Source organism: Danio rerio, chromosome 2, assembly GCF_049306965.1.
Source record: "Danio rerio strain Tuebingen ecotype United States chromosome 2, GRCz12tu, whole genome shotgun sequence".
NCBI classification, from domain to species: domain Eukaryota; kingdom Metazoa; phylum Chordata; class Actinopteri; order Cypriniformes; family Danionidae; genus Danio; species Danio rerio.
Window position 1 is genome coordinate 47208918 of NC_133177.1, and position 13548 is coordinate 47222465.

General features: G+C 32.7%; 2 protein-coding genes across 8 annotated transcripts in view; both read right to left on the reverse strand.

Moving 5' to 3' along the window:
- zeb1a (zinc finger E-box binding homeobox 1a) overlaps positions 1-13548 on the reverse strand; it is a 368188-nt gene that overhangs the window by 244977 nt on the left and 109663 nt on the right. The gene's annotated exons all lie outside the window — the stretch shown is intronic.
- The window catches only part of cadm3 (cell adhesion molecule 3), a 139778-nt gene that overhangs the window by 6597 nt on the left and 119633 nt on the right, over positions 1-13548 (reverse strand). For all 7 annotated transcript variants that reach the window (XR_012389365.1, XR_012389364.1, XR_012389363.1 and 4 more), the window contains one exon: positions 5736-5861. Coding sequence is in view for 4 of the 7 variants with exons in the window: in XM_073921121.1 (XP_073777222.1) it covers positions 5736-5861 (126 nt within the window). In the remaining 3 variants the exon portion in view is untranslated. The remainder of the gene's footprint in view (positions 1-5735; positions 5862-13548) is intronic.

The window sequence follows — 13548 nt, forward strand, 5'->3', positions numbered from 1 at the left end:
TTTTAAAATAAGGAAATTAGCCTAATCACATGTTCATTAAGTTGGCATCTTCAGTGATTTGCTTAAACACTTACTGTTAACAACTCCCTCTTGTGGACGTTTCATTAAAGACACTGTATTTCAGGTTTTGCAGAAATGTAGAGAGTCACTTCAAGTGAGCTTACAAAGTTGTAGCTTTAAATAGCAACATGTACTTACTTTCAGGTTATTAATATTTTTTGATTAGTTTTTTAATACAGTTTTTTTAAATAAGTTAAAAAATACACGTGACCCTGGACCACAAAACAGTGTCTTATGTGGCACAGTTATATTAGTGGGAATAGCCAACATCTATTTTTGATTAGTAAAGTGTACTGCTGAGAACTCATTTGGACAACTTTAAAGCCAATCTTCTCAGTATTTCGATTCTTTTGGAGCCTCAGGTTCTCAGCCAGATATTTCTATATCATTATAAAATACACATTAATGGTTAGTGTATTTGAATAAATCTCAAATTCCCCAAAAATGTATCTCTTTTTCCAAAATCATTCTAATTTGCTGATTTGTGGTCAAGAAACATGTCTAACATTAACATTTTTAATATATATTGATCAAAGACTGGTAAAATTTAGCATTGCAATCACAGATCAAAATAAAATAAATTTAAACAAAGAAAATAGCTATTTTAATTATACATATGTTTCACTAAATTATTATTTTAGTATATTACTATAATATATTTTATATATTATATATATAGTATATTATTTTTTTACTATATTTTTAATGAAATAAACTGAGCTATAGTAAGAATAATAGATTGAATCCTAAAATACAAAAACACTGAAAACCTGCCTTCAGCTATAATTGAATGTAATTTGACACAGTTTTTAGAGTTTAAAAAATACATATAATATTTTGTGATTGTGATCTGTCACAAATCATTTGAGCCGGCTGATTTATGCACAAAAAACATTTCTATTATCAGTCATATATTAAAAGACTAAATTGAAATTGAAATTAATAATTGAAAGGATAAATAATTGCTGTTAAAAATTCTGCATTACAATCACAGAAAAAAGAAGATAATTGTAATAATATTTCACAAAAGTATTATTTGTTTACAAATGTAACAACTAGCTGCAATTATAATCAAATAAATTGTGCTTTGGTGAGAATAAGAGATATATTCCAAAAAAAAAATAAATAAATAAAAAATAAAAATAAAAATGTTCCTTCAGTTGTTTCCCCAAATAATATATCATAACATTTTCTTTCTTTATTGGCTGTTTTTGTTTTATTTTATTTTATTTTTGCAGAAAGCAGTCTTTTGAATATTGCATTTTCTCTTTCTGCTGTCTATTATTCTGCATTTACTGTAGACATAAATGTTTTGATATTTTACACGAGATTGTTGTTTACATTTACTGACTCATCCGTCTGTGTTTATGCCAATACTTCACCAAAAGGAGTATATATGATCCTCCTATGCGCGGCTGCATTAAATCCTTGTTCAGCAGTATTTTTTTTCCCTGGCATGAAAAGCGAGCCGTTTTTTCCCAGATGTATAGTTTCTGACAGTTTTTCAAGAGCTGTGCGTTGTAAGTCACATAAAGATAGAGGGAAAGCTGTGATGATCTGTTTACAGTGTCCCTCTGTGCAGTCACAGTCACACAGTCTGTCAGTCTCTGTCAATTGCAGCTTGCTCTCTGCAAAATAGCTGCTTTAAAGGGGACATACGATGGAACACAACTGTTTTTGTTCTTTTTAAATAAAAGAAACTGATGTACTGATGCTGACGTCAAACCTTCCAGCCCCTTCCCCAGTGTACTTACAGTATAGTCCGTTAGACTCTAAAAATAGCTCCTTCTGGGAGAATTCAGGACTGCTGTAGCAGCTCTTGAGTTAAGATGAAGTACACAAGTGATGTGTTTTGCATGATAACATTTTTTATTTTTGTTAATTAAATCAAGGCATTCAGCTTTTCTGTTATAATGCAAATTAGCACCTGTCTTATTTTTTTGGTGACTTTATCACAAGATATGAACAGAAAAGCTTACACTCTGTCATCAATGCATCATCCGAGTGTGCAATAATCTTATCCAAGTGTTAAAACATATTTCCATATTGAAAAGAGATTTTTAAAATATGAAATCAGAACAGAAATGTGTCTTTTCTTAATAATAATAATAATAATAATAATAATAATAATAATAATAATAATAATGCATGTGACATGTCACTTCATCCAAATGTTGTAACTAGGGATGCTAATAATAACCTATTACCCACTAACGGAAAGGGTGCATTTTTTTAACCGCTAAATGGTCTCATGTAAACAATTAAAAAATATTATTAATTTATTTCTTTTAAGTTTGGCTGCATAAATGTGCAACACATATTTGTTACCTGGCGGGACGATAACATTTGCAATCACACGTGCCTACAGACGTATTTTGCCAAAGACGCAAAACTAAAAAAGGATTTTCTCGATGAGTTAATGCCAAACCAGCGCAGATGCAGATTGCCTCTGTCTTGAATCTGCGTCTTAAACAACTCCGTTTATGTGCACAATTGGAGAAAGAATCCGCAAAACAAAACTTTCTGAAAAAAAAAACACTCTGCTTTGGAAACAAGCCAGCTTTGGGTTTTCTCTCCGTCAGATTGCGATCCGGCACTGTTCATAAACAAAACAAATAGGCTACGGGATGATTTAGTGCATAACCAACAAACCAAGCTTTTTTTCCATTTGGAAACTTACAGTTATTATTAGTTCTTAAAAAAATATTCATTTATAAAAATAGCCAACATAGCTTAATCTATGAATCAAACTAAATTTAGATTTTTGTATAATGATAACTCTGCACTAAACTGAGGCTTTCATTTTATAGCTTATAAAACATGTATGCAAATAATGTAATTACATATGTGAACAACAAAATTGTCATATGCTATAGTAGTCTATACTTAACAAAAAGTCAACATGTGCACGCCTAGTCATTGTCTCCTATTATGTGCACATGAACCAAGAGTGAGACAGAGAAAATAAAAGCACAGAAGCTCAAAAGGTAAAATCAGATGCTCAAGACATAATTTTTAAATTAATGACTTCTATTAAAATGTTGACAGAGGTTTTTGATATAAGAATTACAGCGGAGCCTTAATTAAATGCATATTTTCTGTGAATCGATTAATTTGAGGTAGCCTGCAACTTTGATTTGACAGAAAAAAACAGCCTATGCTGGTTCTTAAAAAGAATTCAGTCATTGCTTTTGTTTTGTAATCTAAATTTGTGATTTAAGTGAAAAATATTTAAAGCAGGACTATTTATTTTTTTGTTTTACTATTTTGTTCTTTTTTTATGCTGTTGGAAAAACTGCACATGCGTGAAGATGCTCTGTATGCTGTTGTTCGCATGTTAAAATAAATCTGTTTTTTAAAATGCAATATTTAATGTGTCAGACACAAAATAGACATGTCAATTATTAAAATAATAATAACAATAATTTAATGTTAATCTGACCAGGTAACAGTCAATTTTCAGTTAACGGGTGGCGGTTTTTGGTTGGAAAAATTAACCAAAATGAGCATCCCTAATTACAACATATTATGCATATGCTATATTAAAGTAAGATATATTTTTCATACAAAACAGAACAGAAATATGCTTTCCTTAAAATTTTTATTACATTAATGTAAATATATTTACAGTTCAAGTCAGAATTATTAGCCCTTCCCCTCCGTTTATTTTTTTCCTCAATTGCTGTTTAACGGAGAGAAAATTTCTTTAACACATTTCTAAACATAATAGTTTCAAAAAGTCATTTCTAATAACTGATATATTTTATCTTTGCCAAGATGACAGTACATAATATTTGACTAGATATTTTTCAAGACACTTCTATACAGATTAAAGTAACATTTAAAGGCTTAACTAGTTTAATAAGGTTAACTAGGCAGGTTACGGTAGTTAGGCAAGTTATTGTATAATGATGGTTTGTTCTGTAGACTATCGAAAACAAATATAGCTTAAAGGGGCTAAAAATTTTATTCTTAAAATGTTGTTTACAGAAATAATAACTGCATTTATTCCAGCTGAAATAAAACAAATAAGATTTTCTCCAGAAGAAAAAACATTATCAGACATACTGTGAAAATTTCAACTGTTTATAGTTGACTGTATAAACTGTATAAAGTGACGTTCCATTATATATATATATATATATATATATATATATATATATATATATATATATATATATATATATATATATATATATATATATATATATATATATATATATATATATATATATATATATATATATTGTATTGCTGTGTAACCACTGTAGTTTTTAATAATGGTTTAAATTTGTTGTTTTATATTTTTAGCACCCAAATATGTCTATTGTTTTAATACATTTTCATTTTAGTTCTTTTATTTATTTATGTGAAATCAGAAAAGAAATGTGTTTCTTTCCTGAAAAAAAAAAAAAACATTAGTCCACTAACAAATAATAAAGGCACAGTAGAAAATACAGTTGTTAAAAAATTTATTTTAGTATCACAAAGTAACCACTGCAGTTTTAATAATCATTAAATTTATTAAATCAAAGATTTTAATAAGCAGTTTTTAGCACCCATTTGATTAAAGTTATTTTATTTTTTATGTAATATATATACATATATAGCACCCGTTTGATTTTTTTTTGGGATTTTTAAAATATTTTCCAAATGATCTTTAACAGAGCAAGAAAATTTTTACAGTATGTCTGATAATATTTGTTCTTCTGATGAAAGTAATATTTGTTTTATTTCGACTAGAATGAAAACAGTTTTTAATTTTTTAAACATTGTTTTAAGTTAGTCTACAGAACAAACCATCATTATATAATAACTTGCCTACCTGCCTAGTTAACCCAATTAGCCTAGTTAAGCCTTTAAATCTCACTTTAAGCTGTATAGAAGTGTCTTGAAAAACATCTAGTCAAATATTGTTTACTGTCATTATGGCAAAGATAAAATAACATAGTTGTTATTAAAACTATTATGTTTAGAAATGTGTTGAAAAAATGTTCTCTCCGTTAAACAGAAATTGGGGGAAAAATAAACAGGGGAGCTAATAATTCAGGGGGGCTAATAATTGTGACTTCAACTGTATATTCTAACTAAATATCTGAATACTAGAAATATCTGGCAACTGGTCTTGACAACTGAAGTGTAGAAAATCTCATAAATATGAAAGCAAAATCCTGCAAGATATTGGATATACATTCATATTGACCAATGAATATACATTTCTAAACAGCAAGGTCATAAAGTGTGTGTGAGTGTGTGTACTTCATTGTCTTATAAGTTGACAGACTCAGCAGCTGTTTATTCATATTTCTCTTTTTCATATTTTCCCCCAACCCTTTTTCCTCCTGCGTTTTAGGTGCACCACTGCAGCGAGACACGTGACTCATTTACAAGTAAAATATCCCAGTCAACAATGAGATCTTGAGTCAAGCGTCCACAATGTTTGTTGATGCTTAAATTGAAAGACAAAATCCGTGAAAAAATCATTTAAAAAAAGCTGCTGATGGGGCGATTGCTGCCAGACCCTCTTTCAGGAATTTGAAGACAGTCCCAAAAGGTTATAAAGTGTGTGTGTGTGTGTGCAGTCTCTTTGTGTCTGATTAGGTCTCTGTGTGTGTATGTGTGTGAGTAAGAGATTTCTTTGTCTGATTTGCCTTGTATGTGTGTGTGTGTGTTACCTTTGTGTCTGATGAGGTATCTGCCGAGGACAAGGAGGAGACAGAGCATGATGAAGACAATGACAGCGACCACTCCACCAATCACAGCATGGTCGACTCCCGAACCAGTGGACATCGCTGTAGGGTCTGCAGACGGGACAGACAGACAGACAGCTGCTGTAGACAGTCACGACCACGCACAATCAGAATCACTTCAACAATACACACCAGGCAAAATCAGAGAAGACTCTGAGAGAAACTTCAGCTGAAACTGACAAACTGTACAATTCTTATTCATCTCCACCTCACTTTTTTTTTTTTTTTACAAAGGTGCCGCATGTACAGTAACTTCGGGAATCCAATCTGTGTTTGATTCAGAGAGTCACAATGCGATGGCGTGAAGCTGAATGTATTTTGATTTGCTTTTGTCCTTTATATATGGATGCTGTGCAGCGGATGGAAATGTGTGTGTTTCTCAGAATACTTCAGGTTGAATGCTACAAAATGACTTAAATGACTGATGGAACGTCGCTGTAAGTCTATTCAGCAGTGCGTTTACCAAAAGTATTGTTATCCAACGACTCGCAACCATAGTTTCTTCTCAAACAGCACTATAAACTCGTGGTGGAGAAGCAGAGCCTCTTGCAAAAATGGCTCCAAGATAATAGTAGCTACTTACACATTGTCACTTAATGCTTGTTTCTTTTCAGAGAGATAAACCATTTATACAAATGCTTTCATGTAATCAATAAATCTTTCTTTCTTTCTTTCTTTCTTTCTTTCTTTCTTTCTTTCTTTCTTTCTTTCTTTCTTTCTTTCTTTCTTTCTTTCTTTCTTTCTTTCTTTCTTTCTACTTTCTTTCTTTCTTTTTCTTTCTTTCTTTCTTTCTTTCTTTCTTTCTTTCTTTCTTTCTTTCCCAGTAGGCACACAACATAAAAAAAAAGTCGTTACACAGACATTAAAAAAAGTTGACTCAACTCAAAACTGTACGGCATCTCACTGCAGAGCTTCTTTGAGTTGACTCAACTTTCAACCTAAGTATGGCACTTCACTCGATTTAAGTTGTGTCAACTCAAAAATGTCCAGAAGCTGGTTGCCTTAATATTTTAAGTTGAGTCAACTTTTACTCATAGTATAATATTAGGTTCGATTTAGGTTGTGACATCAGGAGACCAAAATTCAATAGCCAGCGTCTAAGGACAACGTTAATTTGATGTCCCAAAACAACGTCAAATGACGTCGATCATCATAGTGGTAACGGCCACACGATGACAAGCTGTAACACATTAGACATTGATTTTTGGTTGGAGATTGGACACTGATGTCAACCAAATTTTTATTTTCCAATCAAAATGCAACGTTTCCATGGCGTTGGAGTACAACATCAATCTGAAGACATGTTGACATCCTGTGCCAGCAGGGTCCTTTCTTTCTTTCTTTCTTTCTTTCTTTCTTTCTTTCTTTCTTTCTTTCTTTCTTTCTTTCTTTCTTTCTTTCTTTCTTTCTTTCAATGCCATATCAGCAGCATTGGCTATGATCATGGCATTTCTTATAGCAGAGATGCTCAAAGCAGGGCCTGCTGGCCAAAGTTGGCCAAGTGTAACCTTTGATTTGGCCCACCATTTCGTTTGACATAAACTTTTTTGTTTGGTTGTTTGTTTATTATTGAGCAAAAAAAAAAAAAAGAACGAAAAAAAAGCAAAAAAAAGCAAACTGAAATAAATGTTTCAATTAAATGTTGTAAATGAATCTGGTTTTTAAAAATGTAAATACTGTCACTCGACAGATAGATGACTGTGCAGAAGACATTGGCAAGCAAATCAAGGTAAAATCTAGTGTAACTTCATTCTGTTATAAATGAAATTGTTTTTATTTTTACTGTAATAAGTTCATTATGTGTAACAATACACTATTAAGCTTAACTTATAAAAGTTCAAATGTAAATGTACAACACATTTAATGATTTTTTTTGTTTATATATAAATATATGCTATATATGTTATTCGGCATGCAAATGATTTTTTTCATGTAACCTTCATGAGTGTTTTAGTTAAACATCATCATAAGGCAGACTCCGCATTTACGGCCACACTGGCTAAATGAAACATCCATTTTTGTCACGCGTTATACAAGTAAGGGGTTTATATATATTTGCGTATTACATATTGTCCCAAAAACAAAACACTGTATCTTTATAAACAAACAAAACACTGTACTTTTCTATTATTTTTCCTATTCATTTACAAAAGCACTACTTATGCATCTCTGTTATCAATGTTGTCTTTTGATATTAATTTAACATTCTAATTTGATCATTTAATGTTTAACGACCTAAATAAATAAAACAAAACAAACATCCCCAATCTGAGTGTTATATCTGACTATGTCATAAAACCTGTGCTATAACCCGCTCTCACATTTTTCTTTTTTTCCCATTTTGGGAAAATAGACAAAAGTGCTTTCAACAACCAGATGCATTTAGGTCTGTCCAGTTTTTTCTGAAATGCATTCCAGACCACCTCCTGCAGTGGTTTGATTGATCGGATTTACTTTATATCCATCTCAAATGCATTTCAGAGGGCATTCGCAACTGCCCTTTTCACAATTGAAAACCTTTCCAATCAGAAAAAAATACATGTAGCAACTAGGTGTAAACAGACCCACATAGATTCAAATATACTCACCAGCCACTATATTACGCACACCTGTTCAAATGTGTGTTCATGAAAAAGAATTAATCGGCCAATCAAATAGTACCAATCAGTGTATTTCATCAAATAAAGACGATCTTCAAAAGTTTAAACCAAGCATCAAAATGGAGAAGAAAAGGATTTAAGAGACTTTGGAAGTGGCATGGTCATTTGCGCCAGGCCAGCTGGTCTGAGTGTTTCTGAAACCACTGATCTACTGGGATTATCACATACAGCCATCTCTAGAGTTTACAGTTAATGGTCTGAAAAGGAGGAAATATGAAGTAAGTGGTCTGAGGAAAATGACCAGACTGATTTTAGCTGATAGGCAGGAAACACTAACTCAAATAACCGCTCATTTCAACTAGGGTCAAAAGAAGAGCATCTCTGAAAACACTAAACAGATGAGCTACAGCAGCAGAAAGCACTCCTGTCAGATTACAACTGCAAACATAGGCTTCAATTCACACAGGCTTTCAAAACTGAACAAGAAGATTAGAAAAGGTTGTCTAGGTTGTCTTCCGCTGCAATATTCATACAGTTTTGACAGAATATTTCACGGACAACATGAAAACGTTCACTGCAAAAAGTGATAAGAAAATTTAGAAAATTGAATATTACATAAAACTCATTAAATAAAAAAAATTATAAACTCATTGTAACTGGGAACTGTTAAGTCGACTTAATTTAATCATGCACATAGTTAATTTAATCCTTTTAATGTTATTCAATCATTTTAAAAGATTTACTCAATATTTTTAAGCAAAGTCAACTAATCGCTTTAAAAGCAATGAGTTATCCTTCAGGTTGCTTGTGGTGTAATACTGTGGGGAAATTTTCCGGGCACTCTTTGGGCTCTTATAGAGCATTTAAACCCCACAGCCTAGAGGACTGTCTAGCTGACCATTTCCATTGTTTTTGACCACAGTAAACCAATCGTGTAATGGCCACTTCCCAGCAGGATAATGATGTTACAAAGCTCAAATCATCATTATTCTATCAAAGTCAATATAGATCCCAATCTCTGACCAGTGATTCCAGCACATTGTTAAATCTATGCCACAAAGAATTAAAGCAGTTCTGAAGACAAAAGTTGGTGGGACCAGTATTAGAAAGGTGTGCCTAATAAAGTGGCTGGTCAGTCATTTTAATCAGTAAATTTCAGCATGTCAAATCATCATTATTCTTTTAATATGTCAATACAGATCATAATCGCTGAGCAGTGTTTCCAGCGCATTGTTGAATCTAAGCCACAAGAAATCAAAGCAGTTCTGAAGACAAAAGTGGGTGCGACCGGTATTAGAAAGGTGTACCTAATAAAGTGGCTAGCGGCATCAGTATATTTCAGCACGTCAAATCATCATTATTCTATCAGTATGTCATTATAGACCATAATCTCTGACCAATATTTCTAGCGCATTGTTGTATGTGAGCCACAAGGAATTACAGTAGCTCTGAAGACAAAAAGTTGGTGTGACCAGTATTAGCAAGATATACCAAATAAACTGGCAGGTTAGTATATATATTTTAATCAGTAAATTTCAGCATGTCAAATCAGTATTATTCTATCAGTATGTCAATACAGACCATAGTCTCTGACCAATCTTTCCAGCGCATTGTTGAATCTAAGCCAAAAAGAATTAAAGCAATTCTGAAGACAAAAGTTGGTGCGACCGGTATTAGAAAGGTGTACCTAATAAAGTGGCTGCTGAATCAGTAAATTTCAGCATGTCAAATCACCATTATTCTATCAATATGTCATTATAGACCATAATCTCTGACCAATATTTCTAGCGCATTGTTGAATCTAAGCCACAAGGAATTAAAGTACTTCTGAAGAAAAAAGTTGGTGTGACCGGTATTAGCAAGATGTACCAAATAAACTGGCAGGTTAGTATATACATTTTAATCAGTAAATTTCAGCATGCCAAATCATTATTATTCTATTAACATGTCAATATAGATCAATCTCTGACCAATGTTTCCAACACGTTGTTGAATCTATGCCACAAGGAATTAAAGCAGTTCAGAAGACAAAAGTTGGTGCGTCAGGTATAAGCAAAATGTACCTAATAAAGTGGCTAGTCAGTATTTACTTTTTTATTTATATATTTTAGCATGTCAGCCATTTACACCATTTTTAAAAAATATCATAGACTTAATGAATTGCATGTGTACAGGTGTAATGTTTTAAGGTGATTCAAAATGACAGGCTTATGCTACTTATGCAAATGAGAAATAATTATGTTAAATACATTAACTGTGATTAATTAATAAGCAGAAGGTATTACTCCATCTGCATGTGACAGTCCTATATTGTTGACTTAATAAGGTTAATTAGTTTATATAGTTAGTTTCTACAATGATACTGTTAAGCCATACAGGAGGAAACGCTTCACAGTTGATTTATTTTAACCTGTCATCTGCATATTGAATAAAGTTGAAACCTGATTATTCACACACCAACAAAAATAGAACACCTATGCTAATGCCGCTCTTTCAGTTAGCATTATTATTTTAGATTGTATTACTATAAATGTAAAAGTCTTTGTAGATTCTCGTGAGAGAGCATCACAATGCATCTTTTTTCCCAGCTCTAATAATGCTAATCTTAGAAAACAATTTCAAGTGATTTCTCCTTTTTATAGAGCCCTTGACATTTTCAGGCAAATTGAGCTAAAATAACCCACATAAGATGATAATCACTGAGAGCTTTTTCATTCAAAGAAGAACAGGTTTCATTTCCTGTCGTTGTTTTATTTTCAGTTTATTCCTGTGATCGTAATTTTTCTGTATTCAGTGTCATGTGATCCTTCAGTAATTTAATATGCTGATTAGATCCTCAAGAATCATTTGCTATTAAAACCGCTTTTGTGGAAAAACTATTACATGGACACTAATAATCCGATTTTAATATGATTACGTCAGTACTCTAATTAAGAGAGTTAACCATTTAAACAGCGATTTTTGATTACCAGTCACTGACTATGTTTACATCAGTAATCAAATTATTTGCCTTAATCTGAATCAAACAATAATAAAATTAAATTGTTTACATGAGCTGCTTTTTAAATGTTCCTTTCATGACCCCGTTTTACATGTGGTTATAGCACATAATTCGATTAGCGTCATTGCGTCAACACACAATCCACGTTTCCTCCAGTTTCATGTAATTTCGTGCATTTAATTTTTAATTTGTTGACTTTAACTACAGTTTGGCACTTCCACTTTCATACAGGAACATTTCATTCATGCCCCCCTGACAAACAAGACATTGGATGCGAGTATGAACTGCTGGAAGAGTGTTGTTTTAATGGAATGTGACACCCCAAGCCGTACGAAAAAAAAAAAAAACCTCCGCACTTCGCGATGCAAGCGTCTGATCCTTAACTGACTCGGTAGGTGCAGAGAATAGTGTTTAACAGCTGTGTGTGTATAGACTATCCTGTCCAAAAAGGTGTCGAAAATCTTACATGAGGAAATAGTTTAATTAAGGTGTTTACATGTCTGCACGTCAATAATTCTACTAAAATCAAACTCCACATGTCTTCGTTTGACTTTTGTTTACCCCGATTATGACCCTAATTGGATTTAACTAATCAAACATCGCTGTTTACATGGTAGACTCTTAATCAAAGTATTCTCCTAATCATATTAAAACTGTTTTATTGGTGTCTATGTAAATGTACTCAGAGACATATTTTGTTCCAGCATTGTTTCAAGAATGGAACATTAGTCTGAAACAGAAATCTTTCTTGAGATGAAAACTTTACTGTCACTTTGATAAATTTAAAGCAATCTTGCTGAACAGTATTGATTTTTTTTCTGTTACTGACCCCAAACTTTTAAACAGTAGTGTATAAAAAAAAAACCTCAGTATGTGTGGAGATTATTTGTAATGCGCTACTAAGTTCCAACAGTGTGATTTTTCCATCTGAGTCACTGACCTCTCTGTTTAAAAGGAAACACATGAATAATCAAAAGCAGGATTTCAGCGAAGAGTCTATCATAAGCTTCAGTGACTTTGCCTGGACTCAGAGAGCGTGAACGACATCCATCACTCCCACCCACAGAACGATCTCTGTCTCCTTCTCAAACAATACTCCATCAAAACAGGACAAGTTAACAGTCACCCTGACGCTCGCACGATTGAAGAGCAGAAAAAAAACTGAGGGCCGATAGATGAGAGCAGAGAGGATGAAGGAGGACGAACAGAGTGAGTGCTGAGTGACACGACAAGAAGCCCTGAGAGCGACATGGAAAAAACAGAGAGAAGGAGAAAAGAGGAACAACACAGAAAGAATACAGAAAGAGGAAGAAGGCACTGAAAAGATAATGTCTCTTTTAAACTGGAGTGCTTATAGCTCTTGCATTATGAATAGTATGAATTAGGGATTCACTGGTCAATATTAATACGTTGAAAATAACACAATCCGATGCTTTTAAAAAGCAGTGAAGTTAGGCTTCATAAAATTATAATGTTCAACAAAAAAGTGGACATTCATTAGAAGATTGTAAGCAGTGTCGTTAAATTTAGCATTTAGTTATCTCAACTGTAAAATAAAAGGAAATTGTGTTTGAGCACTGATAAAAACATTATAAAGTGGATTATTTATGCCTGACCAAACATTGCTCTATAGGGCCATTCACACCAAGAACAAGAATCATAAAAATATAACAACCGTAGTTAATGTGTTCACCCCACGATGATTCCTTCCAAACCCATGAGAGTTTTGTTGATCTTTTTTAATGAAATCAGAGAGATTGCTGTCTTAGTTAAAATAAAAAGGGGATATATTATGTAAACGTTACTGTTGCAAGGTTTAAAGTGTAATGGATGTTGGCCAGCCGGTTCCAATGATATCACTTGTTTGAATGGGTACTATTAGTGGTTATCAGCTGATAGATATGGGCCAGTAGGGGCCTTCTGTGCCTACTGGTAGGCTCAAAAAGCTGTTATCATCTATCCACATGGTTAATCAGCCATATCACATACAGCTGTGGCTGAAAGGTAACAACAATTATTTATATTATTTATTAAGTTTCCCATTAATTGTATTTTATCAGCGTCTACCCCTACCCCAATCGTCACAGTAATGAAAAAAACAGATCTGGATCTGGAGTATAGCTGATTAACCATGAGA